This window comes from Hemiscyllium ocellatum, chromosome 9 (assembly GCF_020745735.1).
Source record: "Hemiscyllium ocellatum isolate sHemOce1 chromosome 9, sHemOce1.pat.X.cur, whole genome shotgun sequence".
NCBI classification, from domain to species: domain Eukaryota; kingdom Metazoa; phylum Chordata; class Chondrichthyes; order Orectolobiformes; family Hemiscylliidae; genus Hemiscyllium; species Hemiscyllium ocellatum.
Genome location: NC_083409.1, coordinates 97,560,411 through 97,583,788, shown reverse-complemented (window position 1 = coordinate 97,583,788; position 23,378 = coordinate 97,560,411). Strand labels below are relative to the sequence as shown.

General features: G+C 42.1%; 1 protein-coding gene across 1 annotated transcript in view; it reads left to right on the top strand.

Moving 5' to 3' along the window:
• Nucleotides 1-637: 637 nt before the first annotated feature.
• btbd8 (BTB domain containing 8) overlaps nt 638-23,378 on the top strand; it is a 104,472-nt gene continuing 81,731 nt past the window's right edge. The window contains exons 1-3 of the mRNA XM_060830600.1: nt 638-1,053; nt 5,132-5,336; nt 9,415-9,618. Coding sequence (XP_060686583.1) covers nt 5,200-5,336; nt 9,415-9,618 — 341 coding nt within the window. The 5' untranslated portion in view covers nt 638-1,053; nt 5,132-5,199. The remainder of the gene's footprint in view (nt 1,054-5,131; nt 5,337-9,414; nt 9,619-23,378) is intronic.

The window sequence follows — 23,378 nt, the reverse complement described above, 5'->3', positions numbered from 1 at the left end:
TGTGTGATTTTTAACTTCATCCACCCCAGTCCAACACTGGTACCTCCACATCATGGCTCTCATTGAACAGAAAGAGACAACTGGTGATAGTTTAACTTGAGGGTCTGCACACCTCACATGAGGGGAGAGGTTGTGAATGAGAACCCTTCCTAGTAACCTCAGCTGGAGTGGGAATTGAACAGACACTGCTGGCAACATTTCTCAGCACAAACCAATCATCCAGCCAAGTGACCCATGCCTGAAGGACAGGTGCAAAAACAAAAAGAAACACAGCTACAGGGAAGGTTGAGAATTAAAAACTGCAATTACTGGAACCACTGCAGGTTTGGCAGCACCAATGGAGAGAATTTTTTTAACTTTGTCCACTCCAGTCCATCAATGGAGAGAAACAGAGAGAGAAATGGATGCCTCCCGCCCCCATACCTGACTCTGACCTGTCTCCTCTTTGGGTTACAAGACCCCAGGAAGAGAGCTCACTCAGGGAAGAGGCAGGGCTAACGGGAGAGGGGTCTGATTGGGCAGATGTCGGCACGTGACGTGCAACATCAACCAATGAGAATAGGGTTTGGCGGGCGGGGACACCCATTGTGACGTCAGGCCGCCGGAGGGGGTTCGATGTTTTTGTCGCCAAAAGGCGCCTAGCAACGGGCGAGGATACAGTGGGCGCGCGAGCTGCTGCTGTTGCTGTGTTAAAGGGATACCCTACTGCCCGTTTAACCTCCCCTCACTGCCCAGCGTTCAGGCAGCCTCACTGCTGCTGCTGGCAGGTTCTTGCCCTACTCTCGGCATTGCATTTTAAATCCCACCTTTAAACGGTGCCTCATTGGGTGCCGGCTTCTTGCCTTTTTTTTTAAACGAGAGAGGTGATAATTTCCCCCACCCAAACTCCCGGCGTTTCTCGCCGGATGCTCTCGGGCCTCGAACAAAGTTTCCCCGGTCGGGGTTGGCCTAGAGCCGGTGGATATAATCGCGGGCCTCTTTATTTAAGACGACTCGTGCGTGTAGTCGAAGGGTTTTAACATTTCATTGGCATTCCCGTGAATTCTACCGGAGGTAATGTGAATTCTGGGATGAACTCCTGTTTTCCACCTGACCCACCCAACCAACTTTGCACTTCAGATGTATGCTGTTTTCCCACTTCTTGTAAGCCCTTTCCGTCTCAGCAAAAAAACCCAGCTTGTGTAACACTGGGATTGCCATTCTAAATAAGTGGATCAGTCAAATATTTATCCAGCTGCAGGGTTTGCTGAGCTGATTATGACTGATACTTCAGTGAAGCGTGTATTAGGTCATTTTATGTTGTACACTACTTTATATAACGGACAGATATTGAATATTTTCAGCTGTTAGATATTTAAGGCCATTTTTGTTTGCAAATTACTGATTTATAATTTGAAGGTGCTACTTTGCTTAAAATGATTGCTATTCGTACTGGTGATCTGAGTGCTGCATTTATAAAGCCGATATAAAATCAGAAAATGCTGGAGAAACTCAGCAGATCTAGCAGCGTCTTTTTTATTTCACATGGGATGGGTGAGAGGGTGTCTTTGGCTGGCCAACATTTATTGCCCATCTTTAGCTGCCCTTGAGAAGGTAGTGATGAAGATCCCTCTATCAAGTACTGCAGTCCATGTGCTGTAGGTAGATCCACATACCTTTGAGGAGCGAGTTCCAGGATTTAGACTCTTCCACAATGAAGGAATGGCAACATATTTCCAAGTCAGGATGGTGAGTGGCTTGGAGGGAAGCTTGTGATTGGTGGTGTTCCCATATATTTGTTTCTTTCCCCTCCTAAATAGAAATGGTCATGGGTTTGGAAGGTGTTAATGAAGGATCTTTGATGAATTTCTGCAGTACATCTGATAGTAGCAGCAGTGTGGACTGAGCATGATGGAGGGAGTAGATGCTTATGGATGTGGTGCCTATCAAGTGGGCTGCTTTGTCCTGGATGGTGTCAGGTTCTTGAGTATTATTGGAGCTGTACCCATCCAGGTAAGTGGGGAGTATTTGTGCATTGTACTTGGTGGACAGGCTTTGAGGAGTCAGAAGGTGAGTTATTTGCAATATTTCTAGCCTCTGACCTGCTCTTGTAGGAACTCTTCAAATGACCATGCCAGTTGTGTTTCTGGTCACCTTTTAGGATGTTGATAGGGGATTCAGTGATGGCAACACCATTGAATGTCAAGGATAGTGGTTAGATTGTCTTTTGTTGGAGGTGGTCATTGCCTGGCATTTGTGTGATGTGAATGTTACTTGCCACCAAGCCTGGATATTGTCCAGAGATTGTTGCATTTGAACATGGACTGCTTCAGTATCTGAGGACTTTGGATAATGTTCAGCACCATTTAATCATTGGTAAACATACCCACCCCCCTCCAACCTTATATGGGGAAGGTCATTGTTTTAAGCAGCTGAAGATAGATGGGCCTAGGACACTATCCTGAGGAACTCCTTTTGAAATATCCTGGGGCTGAGATGCCTCAACTCCACCATCCACAGTCCTCTTCCTGTGTGCAGGTATGACTCCAACCAGCGGAGACATTTCCCACTGATTGCAGTTTTGTTAGGGTTCTTTGATGCCACTCTCAGTTGAATGCAGCCTTGATGTCAAGGGCTATTGCTCTAATCTCCCCTCCAATATTTGACATTTTTTCCATATTTGAAATAAGGCTGTAATGAGGTCAGGACCTGAGTTGTCCTGGTGGGACCCAAACTGAATGTCACTGAGCAGGTGCTGCTTGATTGTAAAATTGACAACACTTTCCACCACTTTACTGATGATTGAGTGAGGATAGACTGGGGCAGTAATTGGCCAGGTTTGGTTTGTCTTTTTTTTGTACTGAATCAGCCTAGGTAATTTTCTGCATTGTTGGGCAGAAGCCAGTGTTGTAACAGGAGTAGCCTACGTAGAGGAATGGCAAGTTCTGGAGCATGTACTATTGCTGGAATGTTGTCAGGGCTCATAGTTTTGCAGCATCTCAGGAATAGAGAATTCGACGTTTCGAGCATAAGCCCTTCATCAGGATTCCTGATGAAGGGCTTATGCTCGAAACGTCGAATTCTCTATTCCTGAGATGCTGCCTAACCTGCTGTGCTTTGACCAGCAACACATTTGCAGCTGTGATCTCCAGCATCTGCAGACCTCATTTTTTACTCATAGTTTTGCAGTATTCAGTGTTTCCAACTGTTCCTTGTTATCACATGGAGTGAATCGAATTGGCTAAAAACTGGCATCTGTGATGCTGGGGACCACTGGAGGAGCCCAAGTTGGATCATCCACTTAGCACTTTTGGCTGAAGATTGCTGTGACTGCTTTAGCCTTCTCTTTTGCACTGATGTGATGGGCTCTTCTGTCATTGATAGGGATATTTTTGGAGTCTCCTCCATCAGTGAGGTGTTTGATTTCCCCCTGCCATTCATGACTATATGTGGCAGGACTGCAGAGGGTAGATTTGATTTGTTGGTCATAGGATTGTTTAGACCTGATTATCATTTACTGGTTATGCTGTTTGGTACTTCACGTGACACCTCATTTTTAGATATCCTGGTGCTGATGCCTCAGATGTGCTGCACTCTCCAATGAACCAGGGTTTGATCATTTGCCTTGATGTAATGGTTGCATGGGGAATATGCCCCGTATCATGAGTTTACAGATTGTGATGGAGTTCAATTCTGCTGTTGATGGTCCACAGTGCCTCATGGATGCCCAGTCTTGAGTTGCTGGATCTCTGTCCCATTTAGCGTAGTGATAGTGCCACACAACATGATGGAGGGTATTCTCAATGTGAAGGCAGGACCTCATCTCCACTGTGTGGTGATCACTCTTCCTCGTCTATTTCCTATTGTTTCCTCCTCTATTTTTAACTTGAAGCCATGAAACCTTGTGGGTTCTGAGGTCGATATTGAGGACTCCCAAGGATCTCCATCTTGACAATATGCCACTGTGCTTGAGTGGTTTGCTAGGCTATTTCAGGGGCCAGTTGAGAGTCAACCCCATTGCTGTGGCTCTTAAGGAAAGAGAAGGGAGGTTACTGTTTGTTTGTCCTTGTGGCCTCTTACTGCAGCTATTCACTCACTTCCCCCACCTGCCTGCCAGCTAATTCAGCTCTTTCTCTCCAAATGCTGTCAGACCTGCTGAGCTTCTCCAGTTTCTATTTTTGTTTCAGATCTTCTTCATCTGCAGTGCTTATTTCATTCTAATGGTTGAAATTTCATAATTTATACATTGAGAATTAATCCTTCAGCATTATATATGTACTTCATAGGACATGGGCCATTATACTAATTACATGTCCACTTTTAATTGCCAATATCTCACAGGAAGTTGCTTTGGCTGTAAATGTACTGAATTGTAATATTTTAAATTCTCAAGACAGTTTCTTTGTTTGGCAGCCTAACACCAAATAAATACCAACTGGTGAAACAGTACGAAAGAAAATGTATAACTGTTGAGAGGTTGAGGCAGTAATGCACTGAGTGTTCATGTCCCACTCCATAGACTTCAGCAAATGAAATGCAGTGTTGATGAAGAACTGTCCTGACATGGGCATTGTATTTTGCGTGACCTATTAGACCAAGGCCTTGGCTGCACTTTAGAGAAGTAAAAGGTGTCTCAGCACTTTCTGAAAAATATAGGGGAACCTTTCCTAGTCTCCAGGTCCATATTTATCCCTCCAGCAACAAAACCCCACTACACTTCAAATAGCTGTTGAGTGCTTTGAATTGTCCTGTATCTGAGATATAGGATTTTTAACTTCAATTTTAATGTTCATATAATACATACCTTGTTTCAATTTAACACTTATATAAAATTAATTTAAATGTTGTTTTTGTGATAAATGGTGGGATCCTGAGATTGAAATGTATTTTGATTTGCTTCCCAACATCAGTTATACCTTAGATATGAAATCTGAGTAGATGCTATCTTAAATTATTGCATTGCCTTGTATAACTGCACTAATGATTTTAGTGTATACACCAAGTGGATTATTAACATACCACACGTGGTGTAAAATCATGTTTTGGTGAGCTGGCCAGATCTGGAACATAGATTTTTTGGCTTAAGAGTAATGTGGATTGTGATTTATACATCTTAATTGTTCAATGTTTTTGTTTACTTTTTCCCAACTAGATTTTCTCTGAGATGAGAAAGGAAAAAATACCAACATAGCCATTAAGAACCATAGAAATCACTTGGAAATGGCAACATGGAATGGAGGAATTGTACAAAGAGTACCAAATCTGGAAGATACCACTGGTTTCCAGGAGAGAGTGAAAAATGAAAGACAAATATTGAAAGAATCACTGGCTTTGCAGTTAAATCAGGATCTTCTTGGGTATGAAACATCCTTCCTATTTTCTTTAATGAAAGGAATATTTTATTTGATGATAATCTTGTTATTCCAAACTATTATCCTTTACAGAGTTTGGTGATCTGTTTGCGTGTTTCACAATAACGTTGATGTCACTTAGAGGCAAAGTATTGATGGCAAAATATTTCATGTCTATCAGACTTTTCTTTTTAAAAGAACACTTTCCTCCACCCTTTTTTCCCTTCTGGATTTCAAAGTTACAGTCTGCAGATTCGTGTGGCTGTCTGTCTAATGTTTATTGTCAAGCAGAACTGCAATCGTTTGGAAGCAATTGGCCTCAACTCAACAGAGGCGGTCTAGCTCAAAGAATGAGTGGTTGATTTCTCGTTTCTTCTGTGATCCATTCTGAACAATTTATATGAACCTGTCATCCTGCCTATTTCTCAGTCCTCCATACTTTTTTTTAACCATGCATTTTCTGACGTTTTGTCTCATTGCTGCCCTCCGGTCTGTCGATTTCATGTTCCTTTCTCTGGCTGCAATCTGTTTGCTCTTCCTCTTTATCTTCCTATTCCTGATGAAGGGTTATGATCGAAACGTTGACTCTCCTGCTTCTCGGTTGCTGCCTGACCTGCTGTGCTATTCCAGGGCCACACTTCTCAACTCCTCACTTTCTTCTACTCCTCTGTTTCATTCGTTCCTGCACTTCCCTGAAGTTGTTTTAATATCTGTGGCAATAAATAGCTGTCCAACAGAGCATTGCTAATTGCAGGCTACAGATGGAATATACACTTAAAACATGGAAAATGGAGAGGAGGTATAGCAGAAGCAGTTGCTTTTATGTTGTTCCTAAAATGATGCAGCCATACTGCGATATATGTGGAAAACTAGGTGAAAATCAGAATATCTGTATAAAATCAGGATTGTCTAATTTTAAAAGAAGGAAGAGGAAGCAAGAGTATTGTTAACCTAGAATATAGCTGAGCTGAGCTTCTAAGTATGTACCAATGTTTGGCTTGAACAAGAATATTATCAAATAAAATACATGGCTCGGAAAGAGTGGACGCTAAGAAATTGTTTCCGTTAGGCGAGGAGACTAGGACCCGTGGGCACAGCCTTAGAATTAGAGGGGGTCAATTCAGAACAGAAATGCGGAGACATTACTTCAGCCAGAGAGTGGTGGGCCTGTGGAATTCATTGCCGCAGAGTGCAGTGGAGGCCAGGACGCTAAATGTCTTCAAGGCAGAGATTGATAAATTCTTGATGTCACAAGGAATTAAGGGCTACGGGGAGAATGCAGGTAAGTGGAGTTGAAATGCCCATCAGCCATGATTGAATGGCGGAGTGGACCCGATGGGCCGAATGGCCTTACTTCCACTCCTATGTTTTATGGTCTTAATGTTGAATTCTGAGAGCTGTAATGATCGTAATAGATCCCAGAGTAAAACCTGGCTTGATAGACAAGTCTAGATTTTGCTGTTGGTTACTGTAGTAGTTAGTCATGGAACAAATTCACACTAGATTGCCAGTGGTCTCTTTACAAAAATAAAATGATGTACATTAAGGACAATTTGGAAAGGTATTAAATAGCAAAAAAAAAGTTTTGAACGGAATGTGACGTCACGTCACGTGTACCGAGGAACAGTGAAAATCTTTGTCTTGCGAGTAATACAGGCAGATCAGAGTTAAGTTGCATAGATAACTAAATAATGGGTAAACAGCAACAAAAACAAAAAAAAGGGTACTGGTGAATGCTCAGAGTTTGAGTCCATTCAGTATTCTAACAACAGTGGGGTAGAAACTGTTTCAAAACCGGCTGGTTTGTGTTCAGGCTTCTGTACCTTCCCCCTGATGGTCGAGGTTGTAGAAAAACATTGCCAGGGTGGGATGGATCCTTAAGAATGCTGGTGGCCTTTCCTTGACAGCGGGCCTGGTAGAGGGATTCTATAGATGGGAGGTTGGGATTTGTGATCATCCAGGCTGAGTTCACCACTCTCTGTAACTGTCTCTGATCTTGCATGGTACAGTTGCCATACCAGGTAGTGATACATCCAGACAGAATGCCCTCTGGCACACCTATAAAATGTGGCAAGGGTATTTGGCCAAATTTCCTCACTGCCTAAGGAAGAAGAGATGTTGTTGGGCCTTTGTATCCAGTTTGTCCACATGGAGTCCAAGAAAGCTTGTTGTGGATGATCACTCCCAGGAGCTTGAAGCTGTCCACTCGTTCCACCTCTGAACTGTTGATGTGTAGGGGCCATGAGTAACATCCTGCCAAAAGTCAATAATGAGTTCCTTTGTTTTGCTGGTTTTGAGACCCAGGTTGTTCTCAGTGCACTATTTTTCCAGGTATTCCAACTCCCGTCTGTAGTCTGTTTCGTCGCCATCTGAGATTCAACCGACTATGGTGTCATCAGTGAACTTGTAAATGGCATTGGTTTGGTATTTGGCGACGCAGTCATGGGTATACAGTGAGTACAGGAAGGGCTGAGTACGCACCCTGGGGGGCTCCAGTGTTGTGTTAGTGACGATGAAATATTGTCCCCAATCTTCGCTGGTTGTAGTCTGTGGGTCAGGAAACTGAGGATCCAGTTGCAGAGAGTGGGGCTTAGTCCGAGATCACTAAGTTTAATAATCAGCCTCGAGGGGATAATAGTGTCGAAGACTGAACTGTAGTTAATGATTAGGATTCTTATGTAGCTGTTCTTAGTGTCAAGATGCTCTAGGGAGGAGTGAAGGGCAAGTGATATGGGATCTGACATGGAATTGTTGGTCCAAATAGGCAAATTGGAGTGGGTCAAGAATAGTGGGGAGGCTGGAGTTGATTAATGCCATGACCAGCCTTTCAAAGCACTTCATGACCACTGACGTTAGGGCTACTGGGTAGTAGTCATTGAGACATGCTGCATGAGCCTTCTTAGGCACAGGGATGATGTTGGCCCTCTTGAAACAGGCAGGGACAGTGGCCTGCTGCAGGGAGAGGTTGAAGATGTCCGAGAAGACCCCTGCCAGTAGATCTGCACATATTGAGTGCACAGCCTGGTACTCCATCTAGTCCCATTCCTTTTCTTGGATTCACACGAAAGAAAACTGATCTGACCTATGATGCAGTGACTGTTGAGATAGGTTCGTGAGGACTTGTCGGAATAGGTGTTACCGCTCTACTGAAAATCTGCTCAAAGCGAGCATAGAAGGTGTTGAGATGATCTGGGAGGGATCTGCTATCTTGCATTGTCTCTTTTTTAAGAACCTGTGATGTCATTTAGTCCTTGCCATAGTCACCAGATGTCTGTCTGGGTCTCTAGTTTGGTTCGATATTGGTCCTTGGTTGTCTTAATGGCTCTGCAAAGGTCATACTTGGATTTCTTATATTTGAGTGGGTCTCCTGATCAGAAGGCCTCGCCCCTGGTTTTTAGCAGGTTCTGTATGTCCAGATTCATCCAGTGTTTCCTGGGGAACACTCGGATTGACTTCCTTGGTGTGCAGTCAACCCCACATTTACTGATCAAGTCTGTGACTGAATCTAAGCATTTTTTTTTTGACAGATATAAATGATTGTAATAGTAGTTCAGAATAATTTGTGTAGGTTTTCTATTTATGCTCCCCCATCCTGCTGCCCCCAACCAAATCACTTACATTCAATTGAGTCAAAAAGAATAAACTTGAACTCAGAATGGCAGAATTAGGCTTCTTTGCTCGAAGGTGCCTATATTTGATTTTTCTTTTATTTGTGAAAAGAACCTAAGTGTCTGCTTAGATGTCTGAAATGTATGGATGCAAAAATAGAGAGTTGGTGACATAGTCTCAATCTCATTGCAAGTCTTTCACATTCTGTTCTCTTTAATGTTTAGTAACATTTGATTTGAAAACTACATTTTTGTTCATTCTGATTACAATTATCAGTAGCTTTGTTTTGTGTATATTATAGTTGTTCATAACCTGTAATGCTCATTTATTGATTGTTGAAGATATAACTCTGCTACTCTTGTAATTAAAAGAGCCTACCAAGCTCTTGGAGACTTATAGCTCACTGAATAAAGATTGTAACAAAATTCTTTGATTGAGTGAAGTGATTTGTTCTACCTTTTTTTTTCTTTTAAAGGATCCTTATCGATGGAAGCCAGACAGATGTCACGTTCCATGTAGGAGCCGCTGTGTTCAGAGCTCACAAAGCTGTGCTGCTCGCAAGGGTCCCGGAGTTTTTCTTGCGCATTTCTGGAAAACAGTTAAACCAGGAGACTCAGAATTGTCCACAAGTCATCAATGTAGAGAATTTCCGACCTTCACAATTTAAATGTTTTTTGCAGTAAGTTTTTCCACTTTTGCATTTGGGAAATGTGTTGTAGTGATAAACTTAATAGTCAATGCTATTTCAAAGACTTTCTGAACTATGCTGAGATCTTGCGATATCAAAACAATTAACGTTTATCTCCTTCCCTAAGGATGTTCATTTATATATCATCTTTCACAACTTCCAATCATTCCAAAGTGATTTTAAACTAGTTAGTTATATCTAAAATGTAGTTATTGTTGTACTTTCTTTCACATGATGAATAATCGTTTGGGTGACATGTCTTTGGAATCCTATCACAGTCCTGGGCAAGAAAATGGTATGTTTAAGGTATATATCCACATAGTTCCAAAACCAGCTCCACAGCTAAATACTGGCAATTATGAGCAATGATTAATTGGTCAAAAATAATGATCCTGGTTCAAGGATCATCTCTGTCTTGAGTATGAGCTCATTACTTAGGTCATTCTAAATTCAACTTTCACTTCTATCATTGGCTGTGGACTTCAAATTTCTTACAAAACACATGAGGTTCTGGGAGAGATTGTCGGGTAGTTGCTGAGAGTTTGGGGAATTGAAAACGGGGCATGGTCTCAGAATAATATTTTGATCATTTTAGAATTGTGAAGAGTTTTAAATCTTTTTGGAATTCTCCGCTCCTGAGACTTTGTCATTGAGTCAGACAGTGAAACTTGACAGTTAAATGTCTTCAAGGCTGAGACAGATGGATTGTTGGCCTGGAGGGATGATGAGATCTGGGAGTGGGGCAGAAAGAGGTGTGTCGAGACTAAAGATCAGCTGTGATGATATTGAAGTACATTCATGGGACCGTATAGTCCAATTCTCCTATTTCTTAGGTTCTTCTGAGATTGAAACACAGTCTGGTTGGTGGAGAAAATCGGCATTATTTAAATAGTTTGTGACATCTTTTGGGTTGATCCCTTTCTTTTTAATCCAGTAATCCAAATGCGAACTACTGTGGGTACTGGACATCTGAAGTAAGAACAGAAGTGGGGGAGATACTGTGAGGGATTTACAGCATTACTGTTTTGTGGGTGATCCAGTTCTTTTTCAGATCGGCATTGACATCCAGAGTCTTGGTATTGAATAAGTTGGCAGTTCTGCTATCGAAAGTCAGAAATCAATGAACTCTTTGTTTGAAATGTCTGTAATTGTCTATTTGTTAGCTTGATCTGTACGTTATCCAGGTTCTGCTGCTGGAGGGACTTTTGGGTGGAGATGCTAGGTAGTCTCTGAGAATCACTGTCACTGCTCATTCTTGGAAACAGAGCAAACCTTGTATCCCATTGATGCAGAGTGCACCTTTTCCCTGACCCCTACAGAATATCTACTTCCGTGTCTGTTTTTTAAATTTTTTTTTCTCTAATCCACCTATTCAGAGATATTATTATACTCCTCTGGAGAAGATGAGACTTAAACCTGGGCCTCTTGGGACACTACCATTGCATCACAGGAGGGCCCTACGACTTGAGTGGAAACTCATCCCATTTATTGTGATTGGGTGTGAGTGTCTGTGGTCACTACATAACCAGCAGTCCTGTATCTCCTGAGTGTATACTGAAATATGTTGCTGAGTGAGCACTTGCTAGCTTGATAGATGTGCACTGTCTCATGCACCAGTCTGTCCCTCTGTGTTCTGCTCAGCTGATATTTGAACTTGCCTATCTCATTACATGCGCATTGAGTAATGGGTCACAAAGTAGTCAGCCCACCCATGGGGTTAATATAGACATCCACTCTGCGTATCAGCTTTCTAAAATGATGCGCGAGAGCTCTTCCCTCTGTGGAAGGCAGACTGAATAACAATCTATCAAAACAGGAGCAGCTCCAAGCTGCTTAGTTGTATAGAAGTTAGAACAGAATGCTGTTTTTACAGTGATATGCAATCAATACTGTTTTGCTCATTTTGGTCAGCATGGACCAGTTTGTGCCAAAGACCCTGCCTCTGTGCTGTAGGCTTCTATTAACAGTGGAAAGTAAAACCGGTACAAAGACCTTCCTCTGAATGTGAGCTCACTTCAGTGAAGCTGGTTTGGATTTTTCCTTATAAAATGCTGACTGTTTTTCTGCTGACCTTGATCAGCTTGTTGTCCATTATGTCAAGAATGTGCTGCTGAGAAAAGATTTTTCTGCCCTATGCTCCAAGCATCTCCACAAGGGATCAAAGGTAGCTGCATTTTATTGTTTGTGCAAAAAGACTGCTTAAAATCTGGATAGCGCTGAAAATGTGTTGCTGGTTAAAGCACAGCAGGTCAGGCAGCATCCAAGGAACAGGAAATTCGACGTTTCGGGCCAGAGCCCTTCATCAGGATTCCTGATGAAGGGCTCTGGCCCGAAATGTCGAATTTCCTGTTCCTTGGATGCTGCCTGACCTGCTGTGCTTTAACCAGCAACACATTTTCAGCTCTGATCTCCAGCATCTGCAGACCTCACTTTTTACTTAAAATCTGGATAACCCAGCTCAGAAACACCCTGGATCTTCAGCTGTTGCAAGTCAGGACAATGTGTGACTTGAGGGGAGCTTTGTATTTCTGCTGCCCTTGTTCTTCCGGCTGGGAAGAAGTTATAGGTTTGGGAGGTGCTGTCTAAGGAGCCTTGGCAAGTTGCTCCAAGACATTTTGTAGATGTACAGACTACTGCCACTGGTGGAGGGAATGAATGATTGACAACAGGATCTGCCCTGAGCAATAGATGTCAGTGATGGGTAGATTGGAGATGATGTGGTCAAATAGCTGCTTTTCTTACAGCAGGTCCACTCTGGCAAATATGACCTTTTATCTTTCTGGTTCAGTCAGTACTGCAAGGCGATCCTTGGTGATGGCCATTGAAGTTGCTTATCCAGAGAACATTGTGTACTCGAATTTATAGCAACGAGAATAGCTAAACAGGAGGAGTACTGATTCATTAGCTGAGGTTGCCAGTTGAGGCGATTTATAGTGGGATGGTGATGTAGCAGTGTTGAACATTTAGACTGTACAGTATCATGCTGCATCAGTGACTGTCCAGCTGTTGCTTGATTTAGTTTGTGAAGTAGCTTGCCAGTGTTAAGGCAACCCCCACCCACCCACAACCCAAGTGTTAGGATGACTTTGCAGGATTGCACCTTTGTCACCCTGGAGCCCAGATTAATGCTAGTTGGCCTATTTGTTTCTAATCTTATTTGACATTTTCATTGCAGTTTGGCATAATTGGCTTGTTACAAACGAAACTGAAATCCTGCATTTGCTGGACATCCAAAATAAAAACAGAACCATGATGAAGTTTCATCATAACTGCGTCATTGACCGAAACATTAACTCTGTTGCTTGGTGTACTAAGTATTTTCTATCGAGTGCATTCCTTGGCCATTTCAGTAGACAGGTTTTAGAAAATAAGTTGTTGGTCTGGGATCTCAGACCAGGTCAGTAAAAACAGGAGGTTTCCTTTGCTGAAGGACATTTTCTGAACCAGATGGGCTTTTACAACAATGTGCTACCTTATTTATTTTAATCAGGCTGCCTGCACATGTTATGATACAGCTCAGGGACTTGAACCCATACCTTCTGACTCAGAGGCAGGGACACTACCATTGTGTCCCAAAGCCCTCTTCATGCTCCTCACTACTGAGTCTCTTTCACTGTGGACTGCTTTACCTGATTGAAGTTAGTTGTTGCAGCCTGCAGTGGTGGTGTTTAATCAACTTTTGTTCTTGGAGGTCTTTGTGTTTTTAGAAACTATTTTGTATTTGGTGCTTTTATTTTTATATCATGAAAAGTATAAATCATAGCAAAATTAATTGATGTCCCAGAAACCAAGATGGTAGCAGAGTGATTGTGTAACTGGCTTAGTAAGCTGCAAAGGGCAAGCCTCAGGAGACAGGAATTCAGGTTCCAGTACAGCCACTGGGAAATGTAAATTCAGTGAATGAATAAATCATGATGATTGACAGTGATCATGAAATAAATTGTTGTAAACTTAATCTGTTAAGTAATGTTGTTCAGGGGAAGGAAATTTGGTTTGAGCTAATTAAGATTCCAAAGCTACAGCATTATAATTGTCTCTACAGAAGAGTTATACTGTACTCAAGCCCTATGTTAACTCTATGCATCCACAGATGCTGCCAGACCCACTGAATTTCTTCAGCACTTCCTCTATTTGTTTGTGCCAACCTGTAGACAGTCTATGATTCAAGGGCAATTCAGGATGGACAGCAAATGGTGATTATCCTCAGGTTCTCACATCCCTGCAAGAGTCTTATTTCGCTATCTCTAATTGGAATGTTAATGCAGTATGCACTGCAGGAATTCACCAAAGGTGCTTAGACAGCACCTTTCAAACCCACTACCAGTTCATCTAGAAGAACAAAGACAGTAGGTACATGGGAACACCATTACCTGCAACTTCCCCTCCAAGCCATTCACCATCCTGACTTGGAAATAGAACAAAGAAAATTTACAGCCCAGGAACGGGCCCTTGGGCCTTCCAAGCCTGTGACAATCCAAATCCACTGTGTAAACGTATTGCCCAATCCCTGAGGATCTGTATCCCTCCGCTCCCCACCTACTCATGCATCTGTGCAGATGCACTTTAAATGAATCTACTGTGCCTGCCTCTACTACCTCTGCTGCCAACGCATTCCAGGCACTTACCACCCTCTATAAAGTACTTTACGCGTGTATCCCCCTTAAATGTTTTTCTTCTCACCTTCGACGTGTGACCTCTCATTATTGAATCCCTCACCCTGGGAAAAAGCTTATCTCTATCCACCCTGTCTCTTCATGATTTTGTAGACCTCAATCAGGTTTCCCCCCCCCCATCTCCTTTTTTTCTAATGAAAGCAATCCTAACCTACTCACATCTCTTCATAGTTAGCATCCTTCCATGCCAGGCAGCATCCTCGTAAACCTTCTCTGCATCCTCTCCAAAGTGTCCACGTCCTTTTGGTAATGTGGCGACCAGGACTGTATGCAGTATTCTAAATGTGGCTGTACCAAATATCACCATTCCTTCACTGTCACTGGGTCAAAATCCTGGCATTACCTCCCTCAGGGCAGTGGTTCAAGAAGGCAGTTCACCACCTTCTCAAGGGCAACTGGAACTGGGTAGTAAATGCTGGCCAGGTAGTAACGGCCAGGTCCCTGGTAAGTAAATTTTTTTTAAAAATGCAAGTCAATACTTTTTTTTAATACAGTGGTGATAACTGTGGCCAAAAAATATTCATAGTGGGAGCCCTTCTGATTTGTTAAAACCTTTTTAGGGAAGGCATCTGGCATCCTTAACCAGACTGGCCTAAATGTAGCCCAAGTCTCAAATATGGTTGACTCTTAATTTCTGTATGAAATATGGATGCTCCATCACTGCGATTATTCCACGCTGACATTTAGATTTTTTTTCTGAGGGAATCTGGAGATTTGGGAGGGAGCAGGAAGGTGGAATTGAGGTCTGTAATGATGCTATAGAGTTGTGGAATAGACTTAAGGATCTTTTAACATTAGCATGCGATATGTACTTTCTGTAAGGGCCGGGAAGCATTCAAACAAAAATGGCCGGGGATTTGAGTAAGATTTTCCCCTAAACATCTTGACTGTCTATCCCAACACTTATTGTTCTGTCCCCTTTCTATGCCCCTAGTCTCTCTTTGGGTCAATTCAGGTTAAGGAAGATATTGAATTAATTCTGGAACAGGTCTAGATCAACATCCAGAGACACTGAGGGATGGAACAGCCCAGAGACTTCCGCTTCTTGTGTAATAGTCCAGCATATAAATGTAATTCTCAAATTTAGAGTTACAAAGCCCTCCTCTGAGGAATAGGTAAAACCTTCACCATTATCCATCTAAATTGAGGGCAAGCAGTGCTAGACCCTAGCTATACACACACTCATTCCTCTCATGAAAATGAGCACTGAATTGAGTGAGTGCTGTGCGTAATAAATCTTCCTCTGTTCACAGCACCAGAGTTGCAGTGCTCCATACCAGCACTCACATCACACTCTCTTCTGCATTGTATTACTAATTTAGATTAATTTACGCAGAGTGTACCTTGCATCAATTAAGTTCTGAATAAGGCTGGTAAAACTAATCTTCCATGAAACCACAAGTTGCAGACATCTGTCTCTTTCCTTTTAATGTACGGTAGCTTGATTTAGAATTTGTAATAACCTGAAAACTGTGGGCAATTCATAAAATGAGACCTAAATAGTTTCTCTATCAAGAAGATCTATTCTGACGCCAGTTTTTCAGTATTTTAGACCTGCTTCCTGATCAGTAATCTTAAAATTATGCTTGTGTGCAGGGAGATAATGCATTTTAAATTTGTTTGATGTAAATAGATTAGATTACTTACAGCGTGGAAACAGGCCCTTTGAACCAACAAATCCACACCGACCCTCCGAAGGGCAACCCACCCAGACCCATTCCCCTACATTTTCCCCTTCACCTAACACTATGGGCAATTTAGCATGGCCAATTCACCTGAACTGCACGTCTTTGGACTGTGGGAGGAAACCAGAGCACCCGGAGGAAACTCATGCAGGCACTGGGAGAACATGCAAACTTCACACAGACAGTTGCCTGAGTCGGGAATTGAACCCAGGTCTCTGGTGCTGTGAGGCAGCAGTGCTAACCACTGTGCCACCGTGCCGCCCATAGTGCTTAATATTGTTTTAAACTTTGAGAGGAAAAACTTTTGAGTACATTATTTGGACAAACTACATATTAGCCAAGCAAAGTGCAGCACAGTTAATGAAGCGCTGATTTTAAATATTTAAATGTGGTTTTGGTTGCAGCACCTGAGTTGCTTTTGTTCCACTGGTGCTGAAATAGAGAGAACTTTGGGGACTGATATTCTTGGAGTCCATACTGGAAAGGTGGAATTCATTGTCTGTTCTGGGGCAGGTTGAAGAACTGCCATTGACAGATCCCTGTGGACAGCAGTGTTGAACTGATGGAGAGCTGCACTTTTCATATCCCTCTATATATTTAAGATACTGTCTTTTGATGTATAAAAGAGACCATATAAATATAATACCCTAAGGTTTTTCACAGGAGCATTATAAAACAAAGTAAGACACGACGCAGCTTAAGGAAATATTAGGCCAGACATTCAGAAAACTTAGAGATTTTAACAGCATAAAAAGAGGCCCTTCAGTCCATGTCTGTATTTGTCATCAAACATCCATCTATTCTATTCCCATTTACCACCACATGGCCCATCGTGTTTTATGCAATGGCATTTTAAATGCACATCTAAATGGTTCTTCAGTGTCTTGAGTACTCCAACCTCTACTATGCTTTTGGATAACGGGTTCCAGATACCTATGACCTCTAGGTAAATTTATATTTTCCCTTCTAATCCCTTTTAAACCTCCAGCTCCTTCCCTTCAAACTGTACCCCCGGTTATTGACTCTTTCACTATGGGGAGCAGTTATTTCCAATCTACCTTCTCTATACCCTCTCGGCTTTGTAGATCATAGAGAGCGATTGGGCTGAGGCATCCGTAGGTGTGGCAGCCAATGATGGACCAATCGAAATGAAGTGGGGTAGAGTGCTCCAGAGACCAGGAGAAAGTGAGGACTGCAGATGCTGGAGAAATGTGTTGCTGGAAAAGTGCAGCAGGTCAGGTAGCATCCAAGGAGCAGGAGAATCGACGTTTCGGGCATAAGCCCTTCTTCAGGAATGCTCAAGAGACTAGAATTAAAGGAGCTACGATATGCAGGCTATGGGAGAGAGTGAGGGAATTGAAGAATTTGGAAAACGGAGTAGAGACATTTTCTGATTGTGAGTCAGTGAACATGAGAGTTGGGTGGTGGGGAACTGGTGTGAGTTAAGACATGGGGAAGGGAGTTTTGGTGACTTTGAGTTTACAAAGTATAGAATGAGCAAGAACCCATCAGGATTTGCCACCAGCATTGGAATAGTTCAATTCAAAGACACCCAAGTCCTGAATAAGAATTTCAGCAGATGAGCTGAGACAGGCAACATTCAGTGGTGATATTGAGGTGGAATAGGGGAGTTTGCCGCAGAGAGGTGGTGATAAACTCCTTTCTGTTTGACACCAAGATCGCAAAGAGACTGGATGAATCTTTGTTTCCAGGAGGATGGAATCAGCAGCTGGGAAGTGGAGCTTGGAATGGGATCTGAAAACAATGGTTATAGTTTTCCCGCTTTTTCTTATTTAGAAGAAATTTCTAGTGATCTGATGATGTGTGATGAGCAACCTAATAATTGAGCAACAGTAGAAGATTGAGGGTAATGGCCATGTGTAAACTAACCCTTTTTTTTAGTTGTTGCTGAGGGGCAGCATGCAGATTGGAAATAGGAGGTCACTAAGCATCGATTCCTGAGAGATACCAGGCACCAATGGTGTAGCAGTAAAAAGAGAAGTGAATGCAAGTTATTTTCTTCCTATACAAGTCGATCAGAAGGGAACTGAATGATTAGATTAGATTCCCTACAGTGTGGAAACAGACCCTTCAGCTCAATCAGTCCACACTGACCCTCTGAAGAGTAACCCACCCAGACCCATTTCCCTTTGACTAATGCACCTAACACTATGGGCAACATATATGTTGCCAATTCACCTGAACTGCACATCTTTGGACTGTGGGAGGAAACCCATGCAGACATGGGGAGAATTATGCCAACTCCACACAAACAGTCACCCGAGGCTGGCAGCAGTGCTAACCACTGAGCCACCATGCCGCCCCAATTGTATCCCCATCTAGCTAGAAGTCTCGGTGTTGAAGGTGGTGAGAGGTTGACCACTTTATAGGCTTCAGACAGATCACGAAAGAAATTTTTAACTTTATCACAGTCACTTAGTCTTGACCCTGCTCTGTGACATCCTATTTTGAAATTCCAGTTTTAAACCAAATAAGATGTGGAAGGAAGTCAGTTACCTAACTCTGTCAAACATTGTTCTTCAAAGAATTCTAGGATTAGATTTCCCCCTCAAATGCATTAACTCATATAAATTGACTTTTATTCTGGAACATTTTTCACTTTTTTTATTAAATTAAAAATCAAAAACTGGATTCAATCACAATCTTGTGTTTTGAAGCATTGTCTGCTTCAAGCTGACTTTAAAATTAAAATGAAGTTTGGACTTTTCCAATGGAAAGAGAATATGCATTGCTTTTAAGCCGTATTTGCTGTCTGATTTAAAGCCAGTGATGCGGAAATGCTGCATCAGTACTGTAGCACAGGGTACATTCCGGTTAATTTAATCCCATTCTTTATAAAGCTAACGAAAACCAATTGTACAGATTTGAATGATGGAGTTGTAAAGTGGTTCAGGGGCATTATCCTATTTTTAAACTGGCTGTGTGTCAAAAATCATTCAGCTTCCTAATTGCATCAATTCAGATAATGCTCTGCATGGATCCAGTGACCTGTGTGAAGGCATAATGTAATCCGTTTACAGGGGGATAAAAGATCTTGCTGTCTGACTTATTTTAAAATTATACATTTTTCATAAAGGAACATTGTTCACATTCAAAAATGCTTTGTGAAATGTATTTTCTTTTAGCTTTTCTTTGAATAACAGAAATACATAAATTATGATTGGGTTAATTTGCCTTGTATAAAGTGCTGATGGAGTTGCTCAGCTGGTGAGGGAAGTGCAAAGGGAAGGATCAATTACTTCACCTTGACAGTATGAGGAAGCACACCTTCCATTATTAAATATAGATTAGATTATTCATAGTGTGGAAACAGGCCCTTCGGCCCAACAAGTCCACACCGACCCGCTGAAGCGCAACCCACCCATACCCCTACATTTACCCCTTACCTAACACTACGGGCAATTTAGCTTGGTCAATTCACCTGAATTCACCTGACCCGCACATCTTTGGACTGTGGGAGGAAACCGGAGCACCCGGAGGAAATCCACGCAGACACAGGGAGAACGTGCAAACTCCACACAGTCAGTTGCCTAAGTCGGGAATTGAACCCGGGTCTCAGGCGCTGTGAGGCAGCAGTGCTAACCACTGTGCCACCATGCTGCCCATTAGACTCTGTTTGAACTGATCTATATTTTTAATTGAAAAAAGAATGCAGCATTGATCTATGAACTCTTCATAACTGTCACAAGATGAAAAATCAAAGGAAATAAACCAACCTTAACCATAATGCATCTCATTTTAGCCCTCCAGTTTTCACCTCTGGAACGTTGCTGATGGCAAGACTTGATGGGCCAAATAGGCTCTTTCTGTGATTTGAAGCCTCTCAAACTTCATAATCCACAGTGCTTTGCTTTTAAAGAACTGAAAGAAAAACCAAAGTGCTGGAAAATATCAGCAGGTATAACAGCATTTGTGAAAAAAGAAAGATTTTTTTTTAAAGATATTTTTATTAGAAATTTAATATTTTGACAGATTTACAAAAATAAACAGAACTTTCAAGCACAAACATTAATATAAAAATAGATCTTAAATATATAATCATCAAAATTCAAAGGAATGATACTAAAGAAGAAAGAAAAACAATGAAACTCAGTTAACTACTAATCTAATCCACAATTATCCAGAGTGTATAGTTGAGTCACTTACATCCTTCAAACAAGAGAAAATGTTCTCTAATACACTCATAACAGTATAATAAAAAGGAAACTATTTCCAAACAATAAGAACAAAAAAAAACATGTTTGAATGGAGATCCTCCCCCTTGTTCTCAGGGGGCCTTACTTCCTTTCTAAAGGTCCACCATATCCTCTCCCAAACAGTGTCCCACCCTTGACCCGGGCGCTCCTTAATAGGATTTAGATATAATACCGAGCTAGAGTTAACAGTGAGCGCCCCACCCCCACCCCTCCCCACCCATACCTGAGTATATCTGATAGCATCAATGCCACGTACAAACACACATAACTATAAAATTACAACTCCAACAAATTACAGTTAAGTATAATAACATAAAATAGCAAGGGAAGACAACCCTGCTCCCAGAAGCAAAAGTAAAGTAGAGTAAAGTATCCATTTCTCCCCACGGAGTGTGGAAGAGGCAAGCGAACATAAATTGTCTCTTACAATTTATTTAAACGAGTCTAAAAGTTCCTTAGCCTCTTCTGGTGATCTAAAATTATACTCGGATCCTTCGTGGGTAAAGCATAACGTCGCTGGGTAGCGTAAGGTGTATTGAATATTTAAGTTCCTTAGACATTTTTTCACCTCATCAAACGCCTTCCTCCTTCGTGCCAAAGCCGGGGAGAAGTCCTGAAATAACATAATCTTGGATCCTTCATGAATCATTAGCTTTAGGATCCTTTCCAAGCTTTCTGGAGGCATCCAGGAGTATCTGCCTCTCCCTATAACTCTGCAGCCGGAACAGGACCGGGCGTGGGCGCTGGTTTGGGCCAGATCCGCGTACTGCGACCCGGTAGGCCCACTCCACCCTTACCCGGTCAGTTTCAGCCCCCAGGTTTAAAAGCTGGGGCAACCATCGCTCCAGAAATACTACTAACTGTCCCTTCTCTTCTTGTTCAGGGAGGCCCAGAAGACGGATATTCTTTCTCCGATTTCTATTATCCAGGTCATCCATGTAGATTTCAAAGGCCCGGACTCTCTGCTCCAGAGCTCGCACCTGTTCTGCAGCTGTTTGTGCTGCAGCCTCGGAGGTCGTGGCCTTTAGCTCCGCCCCCTTCACTCGGCCCTGTAATTCCTCAATAGCCTGGCTGTGCTTTTGTAACTTTTCTTCGAATGCATTCCATCTCTGTCTGGATTCTGCAATGAAATTGACGAGTGTCGTTTCCAGCCTGGCAATCATCTCTTCAAGGCCTGTTTTTACATCAGCTGCAGCCGGAGGAGGAGAGGAGGGTGGGGGAGGGGTCTTTGTTTTCTGAGAGCTGCGGGATCCCTTTGGTTTACTCATTATCCACTTAATATTAAACTGCTTAAATATAATAGTAAACAGCTAATTAAGGTTAGAAATTTTTTTTGGGTGGTTTGGTAAGTGTGGTGGGGGTGAGTAACTCACTTTACCCAGGTTTTGGGAAGAGCTCTGTAAACTCAGACTTGCTGAGTCGCCGCCATCTTGGATCTCTGAAGAAAGAGATTTAATGTTTCTATTCTCTTTTGACTTCTTAGAAGTGATTCAGGCCCGTTGTGAAAGTGACCTTTGTGAAAGAGTCTCTTCATCCACATCTGTTTTCAGGGACATAGAGCACTTTATAGATATTTTTTAATCAGCCTGTTCAGAGATCTTATTACACACCTCTGGAGCAGGTGGGACTTGAACCTGGGCCTCTTGGCTCAGAGTCACAGAGGTGTAAAGCGCAGGAACAGTCCCTTCGGTCCAACTCATCAATGCCAACCAGATATTGTGAGTTAACCTAGTTCCACTTGCCAGCACTTGGCCCGTATCCCTCTAAACCCTTCCTATTCATGTGCCCATCCAGATGCCTTTTGAATGTTGTAATTGTGCCCACCTCCACAATTTCCTTTTGGCAGCTCATTCTGTACAGGCACATCCTCTGCATGGAAAAAGTTGCCCCTTAGGTCCCTTTTGAATCTTTCCCCTCTCAGCCTAATCTTTTAAGGATGCTATAGTTATTCAACTCTTTGCACCAAATTTGCTATTCAATTTGATCATTATTAATCAAACCTCTCCACCTAGGTCACTGTGTCTGTGTCTCTGTGGTTAGGGACTTCAGGGTGGATTTCAGAGGCTGGTGCAGGTCTCTCTTGTGTTTAACAAAACCTCTGTCAGGAGATTACAATTTACATTGAGATTCCCTTATATTATGCAGCAAGAATTATTTTACATGTTTCTTGATTTTGGAGCATTTCCTGTTTTGTGAACAAATAATTCCTTTTGAAGTATAGACACTGCTGCGTAGAACCTGGCAGTTAGCAAAACCACTGATACAGCAGTGAGATAAATAAGCAGATCACTTGTTTTGTTAGTTTTTGACTAGGACACCAGGAGAACTCTGTTGCTCCTCTGCTGTTCTTTGGATGGTGCCTTTATACTGTTAACATTCAACTGTTAACATGAGTGGGGACATATTGACATGTCATCTGATCACAAATGCAGCATCTCCTACAGTAGTACCTCCTCAATCATGTATCAGACTATGTGAAAGGTTTAAACTAGAATGACGGGCATGGGGGCCTAAGCAGGGAGACAGAGGAAGGAGGAACAAGAACAAGGACAAAAGACAAAAGTCCTAAGCAGAAATGGAAGGCAGAAAAAAAAACGAGGACTGTAAATAAAACTAAGATGACTAGCAACTAACAAAAAAAGTCTAAAAGGTTTTATCTTATGTGGAGCATTGGCATTAATGTTATGGATTCATAGATGTAATGAATTAAAGATATAAATAGATATAACCAGTTAAGTTGAAGTTGTGGCTACAGGAGGCATAGCAAGGATATGAAATGAACATCCAGGCTTATTCAATATTTAGAAAGGACAGACAAAAATGAGAGGAGGTAAGCTAACCTTGTTAGTAAAGGAACAAATCAATGCAATAGTGAGGATGGATATTGGCTCTGAAGTCGTAATGTGGAATCTGTATGGGTGAAGACAAGAAACAGCGGGGACAATGAGGGTTATCTATAAGCTGTCAAATAGTAATGGAGGCAAGGCTTACAGAAGAAATCAAAACAAGTTGTGTGTTATGCAAATGAGAGGATTAATTAATTATCTTTTTTTGGTGGGATCACTTGGGGAAGTGTGACTATAATATGTTAGAATTTTTCACAAAATGGAGAGTAAAGTAGTCGGGTCCTGAATAAAAGAAACTGAGGTGCAAATTGATAAGGGTGAATTGACAAA